We start from the raw sequence: 21821 nt of genomic DNA, 5'->3' as shown, positions 1-21821 counted from the left end.
TCCCCCCCCGTGTCGCGTCAACGTCCCCCCGTGTCGCGTCAACGCCCCCCCCGCCGCTACCACATCCCCCCGTGTCGCGTCAACGTCCCCCCGTGTCGCGTCAACGCCCCTGCCATGTCGTGTCAACGTCCCCCCGCCGTGTTGTCAACCTCCCATTGGATAGCTGTCTAATGGAATCCTTTTTCTACATCCCCCGCACCAAGAGAAATAAAAGATGAAGAAGACCTCTTTCATTTCTGTCAATTGACAGATTAAGTTATTTATTTGTTAATGTGTCAAGCACCCACCTAATAATAATAATTGTATTATTTTTAAATGTGGGATATTATCTCTGATACCCTTTTGACATTTTACAAATTATATAAAACTAAAATGTACATTCTACTTTTTCCACAGTAACCTCTCCTACCCTCTCCAGCTCTAACTCTTTCCAGCCCATCTGGATGACCAGGATCATGGCTACTTATGATAAAAATATGGTGATAGTTTGATGGTGAAGGTGTTCAATTTCTTTCTCTGCTCCTCCCAGGCGAAGAAGAAGTACTACGACACGGAGCTGGAGACTCTGGAGAAGCACCAGAAGCAGACCATTGAGAAGATGGAGACGGACCACACTGTGAGGCTCAGGGACGAGACCAAACGCATCCGCGCCGAACAGGAACGCGACTACAACAAGTTCCAGGAGCAGATGAAGCACAAGAAGAAGGAGGTGAGAGGAGGGAGCGAGAGAAAATACGTGTGTGTGTGTGTGTGTGTACATGTTTTACTATACCTAAACCAACTCAAATTCAGAGAAGTGAGGATCTCACTTGTAAAAAGGCTTTTTCTGGCTTATGGGTTGGAATCAATTGTTGCTCCAGTAAAAGTCCTCACATGTATGTATAGTAAGACGTGTATCAAGCGTGTGGGTGATTAGTTAAATTAGGGAGGTATTGTTATTAATATTAAGTGTATGTATTTTACAATAACTTTTCCAGGTGAAGAATGAGGTTGAGAAGCTCCCCAGAAGGACCCGGAAAGATGCCATGAAGCAGAGAATGAACAGCTTTACACAGATGAAGCAAACAGAGGTAAATACAAGCTGCTTTCTTTCACTCGAACACTGACCTCTAAATCCAGTTAAAATGCTAACGTCTCATCACTTCCTGTGCTTCAGGAGCAGAACTTCCTGTCGGACCAGAAGGACCACCTGGACACAACGCTGAAGAGCATAATCTCAGAGAACAAGAGGGATATCTCAGAGACGGAGAGGCAGTGTCTCGACAAGAAACAACACCTCGTCAGAGGTACAGCGTCACACACTTGATGTCTGGGTGCCATCAACACTTAAATCAAATCAAATTTTATTTGTCACATACACATGGTTAGCAGATGTTAATGCGAGTGTAGCGAAATGCTTGTTCTTCTAGTTCCGACAATGCAGTAATAACCAACAAGTAATCTAACTAACAATTCCAAAACTACTGTCTTATACACAGTGTAAGGGGATAAAGAATATGTACATAAAGATATATGGATGAGTGATGGTACAGAGCAGCATAGGCAAGATACAGTAGATGGTATCGAGTACAGTATATACATATGAGAATGGTATGTAAACAAAGTGGCATAGTTAAAGTGGCTAGTGATACATGTATTACATAAGGATGCAGTAGATGATATAGAGTACAGTATATACATATGAATATGAGATTAATAATGTAGGGTATGTAAACATTATATTAAGTAGCATTGTTTAAAGTGGCTAGTGATATATTTTACATCATTTCCCATCAATTCCCATTATTAAAGTGGCTGGAGTTGAGTCAGTGTGTTGGCAGCAGCCACTCAATGTTAGTGGTGGCTATTTAACAGTCTGATGGCCTTGAGATAGAAGCTGTTTTTCAGTCTCTCGGTCCCAGCTTTGATGAACCTGTACTGACCTCGCCTTCTGGATGATAGCGGGGTGAACAGGCAGTGGCTCGGGTGGTTGTTGTCCTTGATGATCTTTATGGCCTTCCTGTAACATCGGGTGGTGTAGGTGTCCTGGAGGGCAGGTAGTTTGCCCCCGGTGATGCGTTGTGCAGACCTCACTACCCTCTGGAGAGCCTTACGGTTGTGGGCGGAGCAGTTGCCGTACCAGGCGGTGATACAGCCCGACAGGATGCTCTCGATTGTGCATCTGTAGAAGTTTGTGAGTGCTTTTTGTGACAAGCCGAATTTCTTCAGCCTCCTGAGATTGAAGATGCGCTGCTGCGCCTTCTTCACGATGCTGTCTGTGTGGGTGGACCAATTCAGTTTGTCTGTGATGTGTACGCCGAGGAACTTAAAACTTACTACCCTCTCCACTACTGTTCCATCGATGTGGATAGGGGGGTGTTCCCTCTGCTGTTTCCTGAAGTCCACAATCATCTCCTTAGTTTTGTTGACGTTGAGTGTGAGGTTATTTTCCTGACACCACACTCCGAGGGCCCTCACCTCCTCCCTGTAGGCCGTCTCGTCGTTGTTGGTAATCAAGCCTACCACTGTTGTGTCGTCCGCAAACTTGATGATTGAGTTGGAGGCGTGCGTGGCCACGCAGTCGTGGGTGAACAGGGAGTACAGGAGAGGGCTCAGAACGCACCGTTGTGGGGCCCCAGTGTTGAGGATCAGCGGGTGGAGATGTTGTTGCCTACCCTCACCACCTGGGGGCGGCCCGTCAGGAAGTCCAGTACCCAGTTGCACAGGGCGGGGTCGAGACCCAGGGTCTCGAGCTTGATGACGAGCTTGGAGGGTACTATGGTGTTGAATGCCGAGCTGTAGTCGATGAACAGCATTCTCACATAGGTATTCCTCTTGTCCAGATGGGTTAGGGCAGTGTGGTTGAGATTGCATCGTCTGTGGACCTATTTGGGCGGTAAGCAAATTGGAGTGGGTCTAGGGTGTCAGGTAGGGTGGAGGTGATATGGTCCTTGACTAGTCTCTCAAAGCACTTCATGATGACGGAAGTGAGTGCTACGGGGCGGTAGTCGTTTAGCTCAGTTACCTTAGCTTTCTTGGGAACAGGAACAATGGTGGCCCTCTTGAAGCATGTGGGAACAGCAGACTGGTATAGGGATTGATTGAATATGTCCGTAAACACACCGGCCAGCTGGTCTGCGCATGCTCTGAGGGCGCGGCTGGGGATGCCGTCTGGGCCTGCAGCCTTGCAAGGGTTAACACGTTTAAATGTTTTACTCACCTCAGCTGCAGTGAAGGAGAGTCCGCATGTTTTCGTTGCAGGCCGTGTCAGTGGCACTGTATTGTCCTCAAAGCGGGCAAAAAAGTTATTTAGTCTGCCTGGGAGCAAGACATCCTGGTCCGTGACTGGGCTGGTTTTCTTCTTGTAGTCCGTGATTGACTGTAGACCCTGCCACATACTTCTTGTGTCTGAGCCGTTGAATTGAGATTCTACTCTATACTGACGCTTAGCTTGTTTGATAGCCCTGGGGAGGGAATAGCTGCACTGTTTGTATTCAGTCATGTTACCAGTCACCTTGCCCTGATTAAAAGCAGTGGTTCGCGCTTTCAGTTTCACGCGAATGCTGCCATCAATCCACGGTTTCTGGTTAGGGAATGTTTTAATCGTTGCTGTGGGAACGACATCTTCAACGCACGTTCCAATGAACTCGCACACCGAATCAGCGTATTCGTCAATGTTGTTATCTGACGCAATACGAAACATATCCCAGCCCACGTGATGGAAGCAGTCTTGGAGTGTGGAATCAGCTTGGTCGGACCAGCGTTGGACAGACCTCAGCGTGGGAGCTTCTTGTTTTAGTTTCTGTCTGTAGGCAGGGATCAGCAAAATGGAGTCATGGTCAGCTTTTCCGAAAGGAGGGCGGGGCGGGGCAGGGCCTTATATGCGTCGCGGAAGTTAGAATAACAATGATCCAAGGTTTTTCCAGCCCTGGTTGCGCAATTGATATGCTGATACAATTTAGGGAGTCTTGTTTTCAGACTTGCCTTGTTAAAATCCCCAGCTACAATGAATGCAGCCTCAGGATATATGGATTCCAGTTTGCAAAGAGTTAAATAAAGTTTGTTCAGAGCCATCGATGTGTCTGCTTGGGGGGGAATATATACGGCTGTGATTATAATCGAAGAGAATTCTCTTGGTAGATAATGCGGTCGACATTTGATTGTGAGGAATTCTAAATCAGGTGAACAGAAGGATTTGAGTTCCTGTATGTTTCTGTGATCACACCACGTCTCGTTAGCCATAAGGCATACGCCCCCGCCCCTCTTCTTACCAGAAAGATGTTTGTTTCTGTCGGCGCGATGCGTGGAGAAACCCGCTGGCTGCACCGCCTCCAATAGCGTCTCTCCAGTGAGCCATGTTTCCGTGAAGCAAAGAACGTTAGTCTCTGATGTCCCTCTGGAATGCTACCCTTGCTCGGATTTCATCAACCTTGTTGTCAAGAGACTGGACATTGGCGAGAAGAATGCTAGGGAGTGGTGCACGATGTGCCCGTCTCCGGAGTCTGACCAGAAGACCGCCTCGTTTCCCTCTTTTACGGAGTCGTTTTTTTTGGGTCGCCGGTTGGGATCCATTCCGTTGTCCTGGTTGAAAGGCAGAACACAGAATCCGCTTCGCGAAAATAATATTCTTGGTTGTACTGATGGTGAGTTGACGCTGATCTTATATTCAGTAGTTCTTCTCGACTGTATGTAATGAAACCTAAGATGACCTGGGGTACTAATGTAAGAAATAACACGTAAAAAAACAAAAAACTGCATAGTTTCCTAGGAACACGAAGCGAGGCGGCCATCTCTGTCGGCGCCATTAGCACAATGACATTCGCTGATCCAGTGAGAGTTGTCTAGTCAGAGCCCCTTCACAGGGAATACAACTCCCTGAGCTCAGTTAAAGTACTGTACACCCTTGATCTGTTCAAGCCCTCTCCTCCTCAATAACTTAACAGATGCATACTCATTCAGAGTGATTACACTCTCCCCTCCAATTGGTCAATGTAATATCACGCTTTCTCTTATTTCAGCTGCTTTCAGAAGTCTATCTACTTTTCTGTCCTCAGAAAGGGAAGCTACTATCTGGGACCTAGAGGAGAAGAACCTTCATGAGAAGCACCAGTTGCTGAAACAGCAGCTCAAAGACCAGTATTTCCTCCAACGCCACCAGCTGCTCAAGAAGCATGAGAAGGTACAGTACAGTAACCCTGACCTTTGCAATGTGTGTGTGTGTGTGCATCCTCATGCTATGTACCTATGCTTTTGATGGGCTCCCGAGTGGCGCAGTAGTCTAAGGCACTCAGTGCTTGAGGCATCACTACGGACCCCGGTTCGAGTCCAGGCTGTATCACAACCGGCTGTGATTGGGAGTCCCATAGGGTGGCGCACAATTGGCTCAGCGTCGTTAGGGTTTGGCCGGGGTAGGCAGTCATTGTAAAATAATAATTTGTTCTTAACTGACTTGCCTAGTTAAATAAAGGTTAAAAATAGTCATTTTATTTTTTGTCTCCTCAGGAACAAGAGCAGATGCAGTGCTATAACCAGCGGATGATTGAGGTGCTGAAGGCCCGGCAGCAGCAGGAGAAGGGTCGCATGCCCAAGATCCAGCGCAGTGAGGGCAAGACCCGCATGGTCATGTTCAAGAAGAGCCTCCGCATCAACTCCACGGGCAGCGCCTCGGAGGACCGCGAGAAGATCAAACAGGTACAAGAAAACTACAGAATGTCTGGGTAGAGAGAGGCGGAGAAACGAGGGAAGAGGAGGGTGAAGACTGCCGTTGTAAATGTAGAAATAAAATGTAACTGTTGAAGTGTAGCCATGGGATGAAGTCAAGTGTCAGTTAGAGATGTAGATAGTAAAGGTTAGTAAGGTTAGGCTCCAGGGGGCAGAAGAACCAACCAGACAGCTCGATGAATACCAGCAGGAACACACGATACAGTACAGTTTGTCTGGCTGGCTGGCTGGCTGTGATGGATACTTATATCAGAAAAGGTGTGCAAGTGATGGCTAGAGAAGAATGATCGAGCACACAGACATGCAATCACCATAGACAAACATTGGCAGTAGAATGGCCCATACTGAAGAGCTCAGTGACTTTCAACGTGGCACTGTCATAGGATGCCACTTTTCCAGCAAGTCAGTCTAAAATTTCTACCCTGCTAGAGCTGCCCTGGTCAACTGTAAGTGGTGTTATTGTGAAGTGGTAGGTCACACAAGCTCACAGAACGGGACCGCCGAGTGCTGAAGTGTGTAGTGGTGTGAAGCTTGCCGCCACTGGACTCTGGAGCAGTGGATGGATCACTCTTCACCATCTGGCAGTCCAACTGATTTATCTGGGTTTGGCGGATACCAGGAGTTTGGTGGAGGAGGAATAATGTTCTGGGGCTGTTTTTCAAGGTTTGGGTTTAAATCTTAATGCTACAGCATACAATGACAATCTAGACGATTCTGTGTTTCCAACTTTCTAGCAACAGTTTGGGGAAGGCCCTTTCCTGTTTCAGCATGACAATGCCCCTGTGCACAAAGTGAGGGTCGTACATAAATGGTTTGTTGAGCTCGGTGTGTAAGAACTTGACTGGTCTGCACAGAGCCCTGACCTCACTAATGCTCTTGTGGCTGAATGGAAGCAAGTCCCCACATCTAGTGGACCATTTTTTTCTTCCCAGATGAGTGGAGGCTGTTATAGCAGCAAAATGGGGACCAACTCCATATTAATGCCCATGATTTTGGAATGAGATGTTCGATGAGCAGCTGTCCACACACTTCTGGTCATGTAGTGTATATCATATTCATATCACAGAACTGTATCAGGTTTCAGGGTTGTAAACTAATCTCTCATCCCTCGGTCTCCCCCTCTTTCGTGTGTGTGTGTGTGTGTGTGTGCGTGCACGTCTCCAGTTTGCCCAGCAGGAGGAGAAGCGTCAGAAGGCTGAGCGGCAGCACCAGCAGCAGAAGCATGAGAGCCAGATGAGGGACATGATTGGCCAGTGTGAAGGCAATGTCAGGGAGCTGCAGCAGCTACAGGTGACCCTGTCTGTGTCTGTCTGTCTGTCTGTGTGTCTGTGCTTAGTGGGGTGGAATAAATATACAATAAAATGTAACTCCACAAATTGTGGGTTTGCAAAGAAAATACATTCCACAAGTATTGCTTTAATATTAGTGTGTGTGCACGCAGAATGAGAAGTGCCACCTGCTGATTGAGAACGAGACTCAGAGGCTCAAGTCTCTGGATGAGCAGCACAACCACCAGCTCAATGAGTGGAGGGAGCAGCTCAAGCCCAGGAAAATGGTATCCAATTGTTTTAGTCCCAAACAGTTAATATCATTGACATTGAAAAGTTGTAAAATGTACATTAATATCCAGTACTGGAGTTGCCATTGCTTTGATCTCTCTCTACCCATCTCTCTTCTATTTCCCTCTCCCTATTTATCCCTCTCTCCCCCCTCTCGCTCTCTCCGCCCTCTATCTTTCCCAGGCTCTGGAAGAAGAGCTGAACCAGAGAAAGAGGGACCAGGAGGACTTCTTTAAGATGAGTGAGGACTCTGAGTGCCTCAGCCCCAGCTCCCCAAACAAACTCACCAAGTTCCTCCCTTACTCTGAGTCCTCTACCACGTAGACTGGCATCTCTTCCCCTCTAATCACCCTCCTATCTCCCTGTCAGGACCAACCCTAACCTCTTATCCCACATCATAACCTGAAAGACCACCACCACTGCCAGATGCCTCAGCCTCACCAGAAACGCTTGACTAGATAGTCCTCCTCCTGAACTTTTCTTTCATTTTTAAGATATTTATGTTTTAAGTCATGTTTACAACATTTTATCATTTGATTAACCCAAGATGTCAAGGCTTGGTCATATTTTATTTTGAAGATTGTCTAATTCCACGTGTGTGTCAGGCTGCTTGATAGGATCTTATTCATCCATGCAGTGTTTCCTTTTTAATAGTCTACAGATCCCCATTGGTTTACGATGTGACCAGTAAGCATGAGGCTAAGCTGTAGTTAGTCAGGAGCGTGTGGTGAGGCATCCCATATCCCAAAGAGGGTCAGCCGGGGAACAGTGTTTCAGGTGGAATGTGGAAAATGAACCAAAATGTACTTCAGACAACGCTGTATTGGTGGGAGCCAATGAATAAGCATATTTGTCTTCATTCAAAACAGTCTCTTGCATAATGAACACACTGAAATATGACCATTCAATCTCTCTTACGTTGCCATTGTGTGGCTTGGCTCAACAGCCTTTTAGCTCAAAGCAGATGAGTAGCCTTTTGAGTAGTGTAATTTGGTTTAAAAATATATATTTTAACATTCTGTCATAAAGAGCAAATGTTCAACTTAATTTTTTTTAAAGTCAAAAGGTTAAATACAAAATAACTAAAGTGCCTATTAAGTGCCAAATAAAGTAGCAGAGTTGACGACGTTATCTTAAATCAGCCATAAATCCCCTTGTGACAGGGCAAATGGAAGCTTGTTGTGTGCAACAGGGAGGGGCAATTGAATGCAAGCTTTACCCCAAAAATGTTATTGTTAGAAAATGTCTAGCCTGTCTGTCTGGGTAACAGGGGTGTTATGCTCGACCTGCTCAGTTTTCCACCACAAAACACCGGCAAATGGCCAAAAATAGTAGAACCATCTCACCTGCTTTTGACACTATGATTTGAATATTAATGTTAAATGTCTCTTGAAATGATTGTATTTTTTTTTTTTAAGGAATAGTTTCACCATATTATAACGAGAGTTCAGTTCACGTAACAGGGTATGACATTAAAATTAGGGACGTCATTTTTTTTTTTTTTACCAATGAATCACTAAAAACATATAAATTATTTTCAGATGACTGTCAAAGCAACACAAACTAGGGCTTTACAATGATGGTGAAAACCTGGAGAGGTTTTGGGGTTAAAATATTCCTAGAAGTCACAGATGCACAGAGGGACACTTTAGCAAGTCTTTATTCATGTTAAAAATCAGATTTATTGAATGTTACATGTGGTCTATATTGAAGGACACTTGCACAATTTGTACTTGAAATATCAAAGGGACGCAAAAGGGACTCATTTCGTGGAACAACCCAGATGTATTTACTTGCCAAATTATTATTATTATATATATATTTTTTACATTTGTTCATATTACTTTTAAAAGAGCAGAGCATGATCTTCAGAATTGTGAGGACACATGGTGAATGAATGGAATTCCCGCTGAAATCATTTTCCAACGCTGTACATATTAACCTAAAAATGCTGAAGTCTTCACTGTCAGATTGTGTGGATTGACAGATCTGCTTAGTTCCTTCTTACCTTTTTTTATTTGGATGAGGTGAGTTTATGAAAATGGGAGAAGTCAGGGAAAAGTTATCATTTTTAATTAAAAGGTTGAAGAACAAATTGTTTTTGGAGTTCTAGGAAAAACTGGTTGTGACTCATTTAAAGTTAAAATGTCTCTGACATGTTTATTTCTGTGCTGCATTTTTACTGTAAGGGCGATACCAGTACACTGGATGGGAACTAACGAAGCCAAATCGCAATACTGTCGTCATTGAAGGAATCTTAAGAGGTAGAAGATTTGAATTAAATGTGTATTATTAGGGTTATTGATTGTGTTTCGATGTTTATATTAAATGCACTGTCAGCTTTAAACTGATATTTTTGCTCCATCAAATGTACCTTTCTTTGCACTGGGAAGTGTATACTAGGTTCTTTGAGGGAGTGCATCATTTTTTTTCCCATCATTCTGTTTTGTAATTGTTATTTTGAAAAACTTTTTGCAGTTGATATGCATGTCTGCTTTTGAAAATTGGCCTAGTTTTCGGACCAACTAGACCTGTTTAACGTCCAGTAATCAGGTCAACTATCAGGTACATCTGCTCTCTCGCTCACCAACAATGTTTCTCTCTTCTTTTGTAATGACTGCATCTTTCCCTCTGTTTAGCTGTATTTGTAAGAGGTGTGAGTGAATGTGACTGTTCAACAGAAGAAACCACTGTTGTACATAAGTCTAATAAAGACAAATGTTCTTATGTCTGCTACGCTTCTTCTCAAGCATGTTCTAGAATATTCTCCTTTTGATACCATTATGGCTTTAATGTTTAGGTTGCATCCGTTTACTCAAAATACTAAAACATTTCCAAGGAAAACCAAGACACCATACAAAAATGAAAAATGTTTATTGACTTAATATGAATGGAAATACACAAGAAGAAAAGATGGGAATAGATGTCCTGCTGCATATCTCAAAAGAAAAAGTGCCTTTTTGAAATGTATTAAATGGTCTGTTTTAGGGTAAAGTGTTACGTAAAGCAATAAGACTAACATCCCATACTGTTTTCTTACATTGCGGTGTTCACATCCCTGCTTGCCTTTGTCTTTATGCTTCAGTAACAAACTGTTTATCCAACTGTCATTCTAACCCAATCCACGTTTCACACAGACATTCCACTAATTCAGGCCTTACTCCATGTGCTGATCATTATTACGAATCTGACATTATGAATAGCATTACTTTAAGTGCACTAAGCACACTGGCTAAACGATGGAAAACTCCAAGTAACTTCACTGATCATTTCACTGTTACCGATGTTGGTCATGACCGGACACAGACACTAAGTCCTTAAAATAATACACTTGATTGCATTTCTTTGATTTATCAGCCATGGAATGACATTGGACATAGTACTAACATAAGATGATACAGAGGGGAAAATGGGGAGAGAAAAAAAACTAGCATAGCAGCTAGGAGCAGATCAACCACATTCAAAGATTCTCCAATGAACCTGTGAGCTACAGCCACTCCTAGCCTTGTCCGTGCATCTCCTAGGAGACCAAACCATAAGCCTTTTCACATGAACAACTACAACATCCAAAACACCCTTCATTCCTCTACTGTATGACTGACTAGACCCTATTTCCCAATGACCAGACAGGGCAAGAGGTGAAAAGTAAACAAAGTGACAACAGCTGACATTACTTCATTCTGGAAGTACAATCATTATTTTTCAGAGTCTGTGCTTGAAACCAGTCAAGCACTAATGTAAAACAATGAGTAATGATCACACTTTATAATACTGTTTTATATTTGAGCACTGTTTTGGAGATTCAGTATTTTGTATTATATGCACAAATCACAGGTGAATTCCCTAATTTAGGGGCTGTAGTAATGGTAGACCTTGGCCTACAGCATAATTATGGAATATTGTTTTTACCATAGGCAGACTGATGTAATATCTACTTGAATCAGTCATTCTTACTTGTGTGTTTTCACCATCGTACTGGGAAGGGGTCCATTTCATTTCAATGAAGTCAATTCAGTCCATCCTGAGAGGAGATGAACTAGAGACTAACTCTGGCATACATTTCCCAATGTTAAGACCTTATTTGAGGTTTTAAAACATGGCTATGGCATTCATTTGTACACTAAGTTCTCTGTCTGTTAAGCCACAGTGTGAAACCTGAATCAGTCTGAACCATCTGAATCTGTTCAAATAATCTGAAAAGTGCACATCTGTAAAAAAATCACCCGCAACATTATTATTCAGTTCCTAAAGAAAAAAGAAACACATTCACAAACACATGAACTGTATAAATGTTTCATATAAGCACTTAGAATCACTTGGCAAAAACTCCTCTTGAAGTGTTGCTATTTTAGTTCTTGAAAAACAAAGTGTCCTCTTGAACTTCCCTTGTAACCTCCATTGCAGCCATAGTAGGAGGAGGGCTGTTCTTTGAGGTATCTGAGTATACATGGCCATCTAGGATTTGATCTAGAATCAGGATCAGGTACACCCTGTTCATGTAATATTATTCATTATGATCTAAAAGGCCAAACTAATCCTAGATCAGCACTCCTACGAGACACTTTGTGAATACGGACCCTGGTTCCTCTATCGTATGGTCTGATTTATTTTCCATATGCATTGCACTGTCAGTTTTAACTCTACTCATTAGGCTGAAGCATCTTTGATATGCTAACTGAGACACCAACTAGCTAAATTGCATATATTTAAGCTTAAAGCACTGAATATTATACTGAGGCACAATATCATAGAAGGCTTGGAAGGACATATTTTGATCTATTAGAAAGCTTGTGATAGATATCATAAAATGACATAGGCTTGAGTAACATACTGTATGGCACAAAGTGAACTTGAAAGGGACATTTGCTTTTCCCGGATTTGATGCCTGGTCATTTGTAACGAGGATATAAAGTAAAACAAATATTGAAAAAGAAATGCAACAGAAACGTGTCATTGCTGGTTCATTCTCGCTCGAATGCTAAACAAATGGAATGTAACAAAGTAACAAACACATATATTTAGAAAAAGGTAACTATAAATAAAATAAAAAGCTAATTAAATACAATTAGTGATATCTTTATGTATTAAAAAAGCAAACAGAACCTGGTACTTAGGGTTTCTTGGTCAGGTAATTGGAGGGGATCCAGCCCTCTTTCATTGGCCCTTCTCCTAGATTTTTACAAAACCACCAGCCGCTGCTGTTCCTCTCCATCACCTGGAACATGGTGCCCTCCTTGAAGCTGGCCGTCTGATCGTCACCCTCAAAGTCCGCCACGGCCAAGAACAGCTCCTCTTTACTGGGATCCTTGATCAGAGGAGGCAGCTTGTCCCTCGGAGGGCCTGGTTTCTCACTCTTAAGCAGGGGCTTTGGGACCACCTTCTCTTTGGGTGGGGGTAGTACGAAGGCCTTGGGTTTAGGGGGAGGGGGCCTGCTGAGCTGAGGGGGAGCAGGCTTTGTGTCTGGGAGCTCTTTCAGGGGGGCTTTGGTTTCTGTGGGGCTGGACGGCTCAGAGGTCTTTTTGGGTGGAGGGGGTCTCCTAGGGAGGACGGCGGGTCTACCTGGAGGTTCTTTGTGTGAGGAAACAGCACATTTGTCCGGGCTCACCTGTCCGTGGCCGTTTTGCTGCTTGTGGGGGAATTTGGGCTCGTCAGTGGCCTTGCCATTGTGAGCATTGGGGGCCAGGGGCATCTTGGGTAGGGCATTGATAGGGGGGCTGCCGGGACGCGGCATCTTGGGGAGAACATTATTAGGAGGGGGCATCTTGGGTAAAGCATTATTAGGGGGAAGGTTGGGGGGCGGCATCTTGGGGAGAACGTTGCTAGGGGCGTTGTTGGCTGCAGTGCCGTTTTGCTGGCTTGGCTCTGCTAATCCAGAGCCTGGTTCAACTGGCTTTGAAGGCTTCAGCTTGCTCCTCAGGTTGGTGATGTCCAGCTTGTTCTCAGCTGGCGGCTCTGGCTTGGCAGCTGGGACGGGTTTGGGCCGCACTATGGGTTTAGGCTTCATGAACAGTGCAAGGCCGGCGACCTCTGGTTTCTCCTCCGGTGGATCAAGCTTGGGCTTGGGTGGTTGCTTAGCCACAGGTTTCAGGTTGAACTTTTTCACCTCTTTGGCAGAGACCTTGTGGCCACACTCCAGACCCATCTCATTCTTCAGATGCAGAGGCTTGTTCGCGACCTCTCTCTTGGGCTCGGGGGGCTTGTCGGGCTTGAAGGGGGCAGCTTTGGGGGTGAGCAGGGGCATGATGACACCCGGGGCTTGGGGTTTTGGAGGCATGGGTTTGGATAGGTCTGTCCTGGGTTTCTCCACAGTAATCTCAATGTCCAGGCTCTTGTTGATGGACTCCCTGCGGGGTGGCAAGGCTGGCTTCTCCTCAGCAGGTGGGGCAGACGGGGCAGGAGGCAGGGGTCCGGAGAAGGCTGATGCCCCCTTACTGGCGCTGGACTTCCAGTCTCTGAGTTTGGGCCGGGCTCCGGACTCGCTGCTCGCGGTGGGCTCGTCTGGCAGCGGTTTGGACCAGCTGTCCTCTTGCCCCGCGCCGCTGGCAGTGCCATCCTCCAGCTTCAGCTGGGCCATCTCGTTGGGCAGAGGTGCCAGGAAGTTAGGGCGCGGGGTCAAACTGGTCTTTTTGTATTTGTCGATGAAGGTAATGGGGGCCCAGCCCTCTTTGTCTTCAATCTGAATGTACCACCAGCCACTGGAGTTCTTCTCTATCACCTGGACAACAGAAACAGGGGACCAGTGAGTCAATCAGGGAATCAGGAATGAAGAGACAGTGCATTTTATGAAGCATCATTCAAATCCCATTCCATTCTGATTGTAAATAATTGCTGTTTGTGAAATGATTGGCTTTTGAGTGATTAAGGAGAAGTAGAACAAGGTCTTAAGTCTCTGGGATGTTTTGCCTTACAAAGTCATTGTGAAAGTAGAGAAAAGTGTTATGCTGAATATTAGCGTGTCAGTTTGAAGAAGCGTCTATGTACTCCCTGTGACCAGAGACCCATGATATGTTATCTGGAGCAACAATAGGACAAGAAGCGAAAGTGGGCCCAAGAGCTAAAGAACCCAGATGAGACAAGGAACTGGGCCCAAGGGCTATGGAAGCCAGACAAGGAACTGGGCCCAAGGGCTATGGAACCAGATGAGATTAGGAAGTGGGCCAAGGGATGTTGAAACTATTGAAATGTCTTAAAAAGTCTTAAATCAGGGTGAAGGGTCTACGTCAATCACAGTGGAAAACTGCTAAAGTATAACACTGTATAAGTGGGGGGAGCTTTGCTTTAAGAGAGTGCTGCGCCACATGAGAGGTAGATACGTATTCAGCTCTGTCAATAGAGGGGCACACATTTCAGCTGTTGAGTCTTTGGTTCCCGTTTTAAACAAGATATTTTGTCACGAAAAGATGCTTGACTATGCATATAATTGACAGCTTTGGATAGAAAACACTCTGACATTTCCAAAACTGCAAAGATATTGTCTGTGAGTGCAACAGAACTGATGTTACAGGCGAAACCCAGATAAAATCCAATCAGGAAGTGCCGCATTTTTTGAAACCGCCTCATGCCAATGACTCCTTATATGGCTGTGAATGAGCTACGAATGAGCTTACGTTTTCTACGTATTTCCCAACGTGTCTACAGCATTGTGACGTCTTTTTACGCATTTATGTTGAAGAATAGCCGTAAGGGACCACATTTAGCAAGTGGTCACATGGTGGCTCCCGCAGAAAATATTGCGTAAAGTACACAACTAGCCATTTTTACAATCGCTTCTTATGAGAAACCAATTGCCCCGACGGATATATTATCGAATTGTTATGTGAAAAACAGCTTGAGGATTGATTATAAACAACGTTTGCCATGTTTCTGTCGATATTATGGAGCTAATTTGGAAAAAAGTTTGGTGTTGTAGTGACCGCATTTTCCGGTCGATTTCTCAGCCAAACGTGACGAACAAACGGGAGCTTTATCGCCTAGAAAAATAATATTTTTGGAAAAAAGGAACATTTGATATCTAACTGGGAGTCTCCTGAGTGAAAACATCTGAAGTTCTTCAAAGGTAAATGATTTAATTTGATTGCTTTTCTTATTTTTGTGAAAATGTTGCCTGATGCTAGCAGAGCCTAGCCATAGCATTATGCCATGATAAACTTACACAAATGCTTGTCTAGCGTTGGCTGTAAAGCATATTTTAAAAATCTGAGATGACAGTGTGATTAACAAAAGGCTAAGCTGTGTCTCAATATATTTCATTTGTGATTTTCATGAATAGGAACATTTTCTAGGAAGATTTATGTCCGCTGCGTTATGCTAATTAGTTTGAGGCTACGCTACGCTCCCGCATGCGGGATGGGTAGTATCAAGGAGTTCATTAATTAATTGAACTTCACTCTGAGTTTTGACTCTTTTGTGGTAAACAAATGTATTGCATATGGAATAAAATGTATCAATTAAATCTGAAAGGTTTCTCTAGGCGGGAGATGGTAGGCTGTTTGCCATCAAACAATAACCATCTACCAATATGTGGTGAGATGTGACGTGTGTCTCACCTCCACTTTGACACCAGCCTGGAAGCTGATGCCATCTGGGATGGTGGTCTGGAAGTCTGCAATGGTGTAGAATTCCTCCTCCACCTGAGGAGGGGTGGGCGGCTTGGGCAGGTTCTGCCCCCTCGGCTGGAGGGAGGGAGAGAGGGAGGGTGTGAAGAAAAAAAGAGTGGGTCTGTATCAGATTTGACTTGTGGTAGATCAAAACATCAAATCAATGCAAAACTCATTAAGACATATGTCTTTGTTAACGAGTGTTGTTGGTGTAGCAGGATGTGTGGTTAAGTGGTTAGTGGAGGGTACTTACGATGGTGAGATCCCTGCGTGGTGGTGGTCTCTGTCTCGCCCCTTGTTCTGTAGGGGAAAAGGCAGAGGAAATCAGACTCCAGTGAGCCGCATCTCATCACAGGCCATCAGTCTCAAAACACTGCCTGCATTGACATCCACTCCTCATAGGAGAAGATATCAGTTCCAGAAAGAGAGAAAGACCAGGGAGCGAGAGAGAGAGCAGTGTGTTCGATGCAGACTGATGAGCTCTGTAGACCGGGGCCTTCGGCTCTAACTATGTGTAATGGATCCTCACTAATGGAGGTGTAGTTGTGGGAGGCATTCAGCTCCTCAATGACTTACTAGGAAATAAAGTAGGATGTTTTACATTACTCTGGCATTGAGTTAGAGAGCTTTGCAGAGAAACATCTCTGAGGGAGGAGACTAAGGAGGCATCTCTCATACAGATGAGATGTCTTGGTAACAATTTAAGTAAGCCTGCGTGTATATGGCTTTATAATGTCTTTGAATAATGCCTACCTGCAGGCTTTAAAGGAAAATTTTACAATGTGTCTACTTTATATACCAACATCAACATACAGTATGTGAAAATGGTGTGTTTCTGTTCTGTAGTAAAAAATATAGAGGAAGATAAGTGTTTCCAATGACATCATTGGCGTGCGTCATGTGATTTTAACCAATTGTGAGGAGGCTTTGCCTACTGTCTACTAATTGGTTGATGATGCCATTGGAAACACTTTCCTTCCTCTATCTTTTTTTACTACAGATCATAGAAACACACAATTTTCACATACCATATGTTGATTTTTGAAATGTTACTTTAAAGCCTGCAGGTAGCCATTATTCAAAGACAAAAAGCATCATACATTTTCACATATGTGGATGTTGGGGTGGTGTGAGATTTCCCATTAAGTAGAGAGTTACAGTTGTTAAATGAGTTACTGTAGTTTACAGTTCTTAGTTCCCACTCACTGTGCTGCTTGGCAAAGGGGGAGAAGCCCTTGTCTTTCTGGTCCTTGTTGTCTCCTTTGCTCTCTTTGGCTTGGTTCTGCTGCTTGGAGAATCCGTCCAGATCGTTGGTGCTGGCGTGGCCTGCTGCCAGCTTCTGGCTCAGGATGTCGGCCTTCTTCAGGTAGGACGCCGGGGCCCAGCCCTCCTGTCCCTGGTACCTGTAGACGGCAGCAGAGAGGTTACGTCTACGGTTTCAATAGAAAGAAACACAACAGCAACCAACTCTGACACACATAGACATTCAAACACTCAATGAAATTCACATGGACACACAGCCTGCATCCCCAATGGACAGACACGCTTCTGGGGTTTTCTGTTCTACCTGATCTTCCACCAGCCCTCCAGATTCTTCTGAATGACCTCCACTGTCATGCCACTCTCCAGGTCGATCTCGTCTTGGTCTCTCGCTGCATACGGGTAGATCACTGTGTACTTCTCCTCTGGAAATGACAAAGAATACATCACATTAGGTGATGTATTTTATCCCGTCTTGCATACTAACTTTCACAAGAATGTCAATGGAATGGAATCAACAACTTGGCAGGGACAGCACATGATGGCATGTTGAGAGCGAGTAGTTGGGACTAATCTCTTTGACTATATATGGAAAACAATTGATAGTGTTCTTTCTTCATAGCAAATTCTAAAACCCTAGCCTCTCACTATCTGCTAGTGAACGTAGTGCATTAGCCTTCAGTACACCATTCCAATATCATAAACTGGTAACTGGTCTAAACCAGTGTAACAAGATCATAAACTGGTAACTGGTCTAAACCAGGGTAAAACTCTCTGCAAGTATGTCCTTGTAGACAGGGCCTGGGCAGGATCTATCCTGTAGAGTGAGAAGATGTGTAACACACATCATGCAACACAAAACCTCCCTCCATCCTCCACCAACATTAAGCACACACAAACAAGACAGCATTACTAAGGTTAGGACTTCACTAACACCTACTTCAAATGTATTAGGTTTTTATACCTAATCTACACGGGTCCCTTTAAAGTCTACTGAATTAAAGTGATTGTTAAACAGATAGTGTATTTAGAAGGAACAAACTATTTAAAATATATCATTAATTTCACTGAAATAACAAAGTGAGAAAAACTGAGCTTTTTCCACACTGCATTCCATCGAGAAGACAAATAACACAAACATAGCGGTAGTATCCATTCTAATCCATGCCACACATGCATGTCTTGCATCACTCTCCGTGCTTGGGTTGGTCATGCATGGGATTTGCATGCTAAACATGACATTCTACACACAGATGAAGATTATGGGGAAAAGAGGCGTGCGTTCCACCTTGCCCAAACCCTGTACTTGTGCTGAACAGATCCCCTAATGTTCGCCGGCGGCCCACGTGCCTCAGCAGTGACCAGTATCTCCGGGACACTGACGCAGAGCACAGTGGGCAGCAGGAAGTAGGAAGTAAGTACACAGGAAGTGAATACTCTGCTATGTGTTGGCTAAGTTCTAATAGACAGACAGTAACAGGTGATGGTGATTAGAACAGTGTGAACAGGTGGGAAAATGACCTCTGAAACTGACCCCCCCCCCCCCCACACACACACACACACACAAACACACAGTGTGAAAGAGTATTTTGTAATGCCAATACAAGTACTGTACAGATTTCAAGAGTTTCTGAGCATCCTGTTTCCTAGATTTGTTCATTACAATTCCACATTTCTTCTACATCTTAATCAATGACAGGACACATACTGTTTTGATTGGAAGCAAGCCTTGAGCGGTTGATGCTCAGGCAGCAATCCTTGAGTTTTGACTGAGCTGTGCCCTACGGCTGCCAGCATTGATCTGTAGTTACAGTTAGTTTTTATTCTGAATGTGGATAGAGAGGGTTACCTTCCTCACCGGGCAGGGAGAAGTCATCAGGGTCATCCTGGGCCTCCAGGCAGGTGGCAGGGACCCAGCCCTGGGCCTCGTCAGAACTAACAAACCACCAACCTGCACACAGAAAGCAAAACACACACAGAAACAGTCAGACACACAGCAGTGGCTCACTCTGGATCTTGGATTGGCCTTGTCTGTTTGGAAGATTCTGAAGACATTGTGATAGCATTATTCTGCTATTTGGCCTTGTCTGTTTGGAAGATTCTGAAGACATTGTGATAGTATTATTCTGCTATTTGGCCTTGTCTGTTTGGAAGATTCTGAAGACATCGTGATAGCATTATGTAGTCATCTTGGTACACTTCAAAGCGCCTGTATCTGAGGCTTTCCTTCGAGTATGATAACTAACTTTCAGTTGATGAGGGCAAAAACAGTTACGGGAAAGTGCGATTACTTTATAAATTACGTTAAGGCCCCCAGGACTTAGGTTGTCCCAAATGGCACCCTATTCCCTTTATAGTGGACTAGTTTTGACCAGGGCCCATAGGCCCACCACTATATAGGCAATAGAGTGCCATTTGGGACACAACCTCAGTCGTTAAGCTAAAGGCTCAGATCTCGTACCAGACTCATTCTTCTCGATGACCTCCACCGTCTGTCCCACGTGCAGGCTGATCTCAGAGCTCTCCTGCTTCTCATAGTCAGTGACAGCCACGTACTGGTCCAGGAGCAGGGGGTCAGCTGCGCTGGAGTCTCCTGCAGGGAGAGGCAAGGAGCACACAGACAGACATGTAGCGCTGACCTCTCTACCTTCCACCCCACCACAGAGAGCAGAGCGAGCATAGGGGGAGGGGGAGGACGAAGCAGGTGTGATTTTAGAGACAGGGAGGAGAAAATGGTGGCCAGAGAGCAGAGGGAAGGAGGGTCTGAGAGGGAGATATTTGTAGAGAGGACAGGACAGGAAGGAGGGTTATGCCAATCACAAACATGGCTGCCACAGAGACAGAGACAACCGCCACAAAGACACCCGACACTTACACAATGCTGTAGGTTAGAACAACACGAGGACCTGCTCTGTGATGTGCACTTGGTGGGATGATTACCAGAGCTAACCGTGGAATGCACTCATAATATCCACTAAATTCACAACCGTACACTCCCAAAAAGGATTCCATCCAGAAATTGAGCCTTGTATTTACACCATCCCGTCTCTAAATTAACCGTACAAGTAGATGCTTCCAAACTTACTAGATATTATACATTATGAAAACTGTCATGTCTGATTCCCCATGAGACAACAACACAGAATGAGGAGGGTTTTAATTGTTGTTGTTGTTGGGGTACAGCATGCACATCTATCAAGGTGACAGTTAATTCCCACAACCAAGACAGGGTTGATTTCAACATAGGAGAAAAGGGAGTTGGGCTGGGTGTACAGTCTGACACACACCATCTGATGCTCTCTTGACAACGCTAACACACTGCCATGCACATCACACATCACAGTGAGCACATCACAGTGAGCACCAAGCTTGTCCCACCCTGCCCTCTCTAACCCAACCTTCCCTAGCCTGGTCCCAGACCTGTATTTGTGTTGGCTGAAACAGAGGCGTTGGCTGAGCACATACAGATCTGGGACCAGGTCCTTCCCCCTCGCTACTCCGCACTGCCCAGTCCCACCTCAGAGCCACGTCCCAGCTAAAGGCCCAGCAGACAGGGACCAGGAACGGGCCAAACGGATGGCTAGCAACCAGGGGCCACACACAGAGCACGGCCAAGCATGAGTCTGTTACTACCTCTCTTTAGGAAAGTAGTCGCTCTCTCCACAATGCCTGATGGAGGGAAATTAAGCAAAATGAAATTGAAACTTGACATGGATGGGTTGGTTAGATTAACAAAGAAAGGGAAAACCCATTTTTAAAAACACTTTTTAGAAGTAATGGTCTATATCTAACTTCAAGAAATGAAATATATCATTGAATTACTAGTCTTCCTATGATCCTAAATCTTTACATTGCAATCTCTTTAGAAAAGAATGGAGCACATATCCAACATCACAGCTAGAGGGTGCTCAAATCTCAAAGAAATGTAGTTAGCTGTACTAAGATGCTAAGGCTGGTGTAGGAAATGTTTATCCTAATTAATGTTTCTATTTCATGTCAGAGCTCACCCATATGATATTTTCTACATAAACTACATACCACAAACAATTATGTAGTCCTGTGTAGCTCAGTTGGTAGAGCATGGTGCTTGGAATGCCAAGGTTGTTGTGGGTTTGATTCCCAGAGGGGACCAGTAAGTTGCTCTGGAAAAGAGCGTCTGCTAAACATAAAATGCAATAACAACTTACCCCAAAATGGAATACTAAAGTGGACTTACCGGACTTCTTCTTTCCAATGGGTTCCCTGTAAAAGAGAACAAATTGTACTTAAGTACTTAACTTAAAGAGCCAGCAAAGGAGTTAGGAACTTTTAATGACATGGAAATCCTTTGTAATTATTTCTACCTACTGATTATGTCTCTGAAAATATAAAATGTTAACCCTATGAATAACCACACATTATATTTATTTCATTCATGTCTTTTAAAGTTTTGGGACTCACTTTTAAATAAATATTTTGATTTGGTCTCCTCCTATACTCTCATTTTCAATCAAGTTAAAATCTCAGTAATGCATATGTAAATATGTTTTATGAGTAGTGCATGACACTAGGATGTCAACAAATTAATTCTAAGGTCAACACCTGCAAGGACGCAGGCCCCGACGGTATTCCAGGGTGCGTTCTCAGAGCATGCGCAGAACAGCTGGCAGGCATATTCACAGTAATTTTCAACCTCTTCTTGTCCCAGTCTGTAATCCCAACATGT

General features: G+C 44.3%; 2 protein-coding genes across 6 annotated transcripts in view; one reads left to right on the top strand and one right to left on the bottom strand.

Moving 5' to 3' along the window:
- The window catches only part of LOC139418023 (serine/threonine-protein kinase 10-like), a 58091-nt gene extending 48107 nt beyond the window's left edge, over positions 1-9984 (top strand). Inside the window, exons 12-19 of the mRNA XM_071167112.1 lie at positions 530-709; positions 978-1070; positions 1157-1286; positions 5034-5158; positions 5482-5670; positions 6865-6990; positions 7142-7255; positions 7443-9984. Coding sequence (XP_071023213.1) covers positions 530-709; positions 978-1070; positions 1157-1286; positions 5034-5158; positions 5482-5670; positions 6865-6990; positions 7142-7255; positions 7443-7583 — 1098 coding nt within the window. The 3' untranslated portion in view covers positions 7584-9984. The remainder of the gene's footprint in view (positions 1-529; positions 710-977; positions 1071-1156; positions 1287-5033; positions 5159-5481; positions 5671-6864; positions 6991-7141; positions 7256-7442) is intronic.
- Positions 9985-10116: 132 nt separating this feature from the next.
- The window catches only part of LOC139418025 (SH3 and PX domains 2B), a 50431-nt gene continuing 38726 nt past the window's right edge, over positions 10117-21821 (bottom strand). For 2 of the 5 annotated variants that reach the window (XM_071167113.1, XM_071167115.1), the window contains exons 6-14: positions 21333-21358; positions 20750-20785; positions 19578-19709; positions 18966-19067; positions 17424-17541; positions 17063-17259; positions 16110-16156; positions 15806-15931; positions 10117-13974 (exon numbers count right to left, since the gene is read on the bottom strand). In XM_071167113.1, coding sequence (XP_071023214.1) covers positions 12370-13974; positions 15806-15931; positions 16110-16156; positions 17063-17259; positions 17424-17541; positions 18966-19067; positions 19578-19709; positions 20750-20785; positions 21333-21358 — 2389 coding nt within the window. In that variant the 3' untranslated portion in view covers positions 10117-12369. The remainder of the gene's footprint in view (positions 13975-15805; positions 15932-16109; positions 16157-17062; positions 17260-17423; positions 17542-18965; positions 19068-19577; positions 19710-20749; positions 20786-21332; positions 21359-21821) is intronic. The other 3 variants (XM_071167114.1, XM_071167116.1, XM_071167118.1) reach the window with 3 other exon arrangements.

This window comes from Oncorhynchus clarkii, chromosome 10, assembly GCF_045791955.1.
Source record: "Oncorhynchus clarkii lewisi isolate Uvic-CL-2024 chromosome 10, UVic_Ocla_1.0, whole genome shotgun sequence".
NCBI classification, from domain to species: Eukaryota; Metazoa; Chordata; class Actinopteri; order Salmoniformes; family Salmonidae; genus Oncorhynchus; species Oncorhynchus clarkii.
The sequence above is the reverse complement of the archived record's forward strand: the minus strand, read 5'-3'. Positions and strand labels throughout refer to the sequence as shown.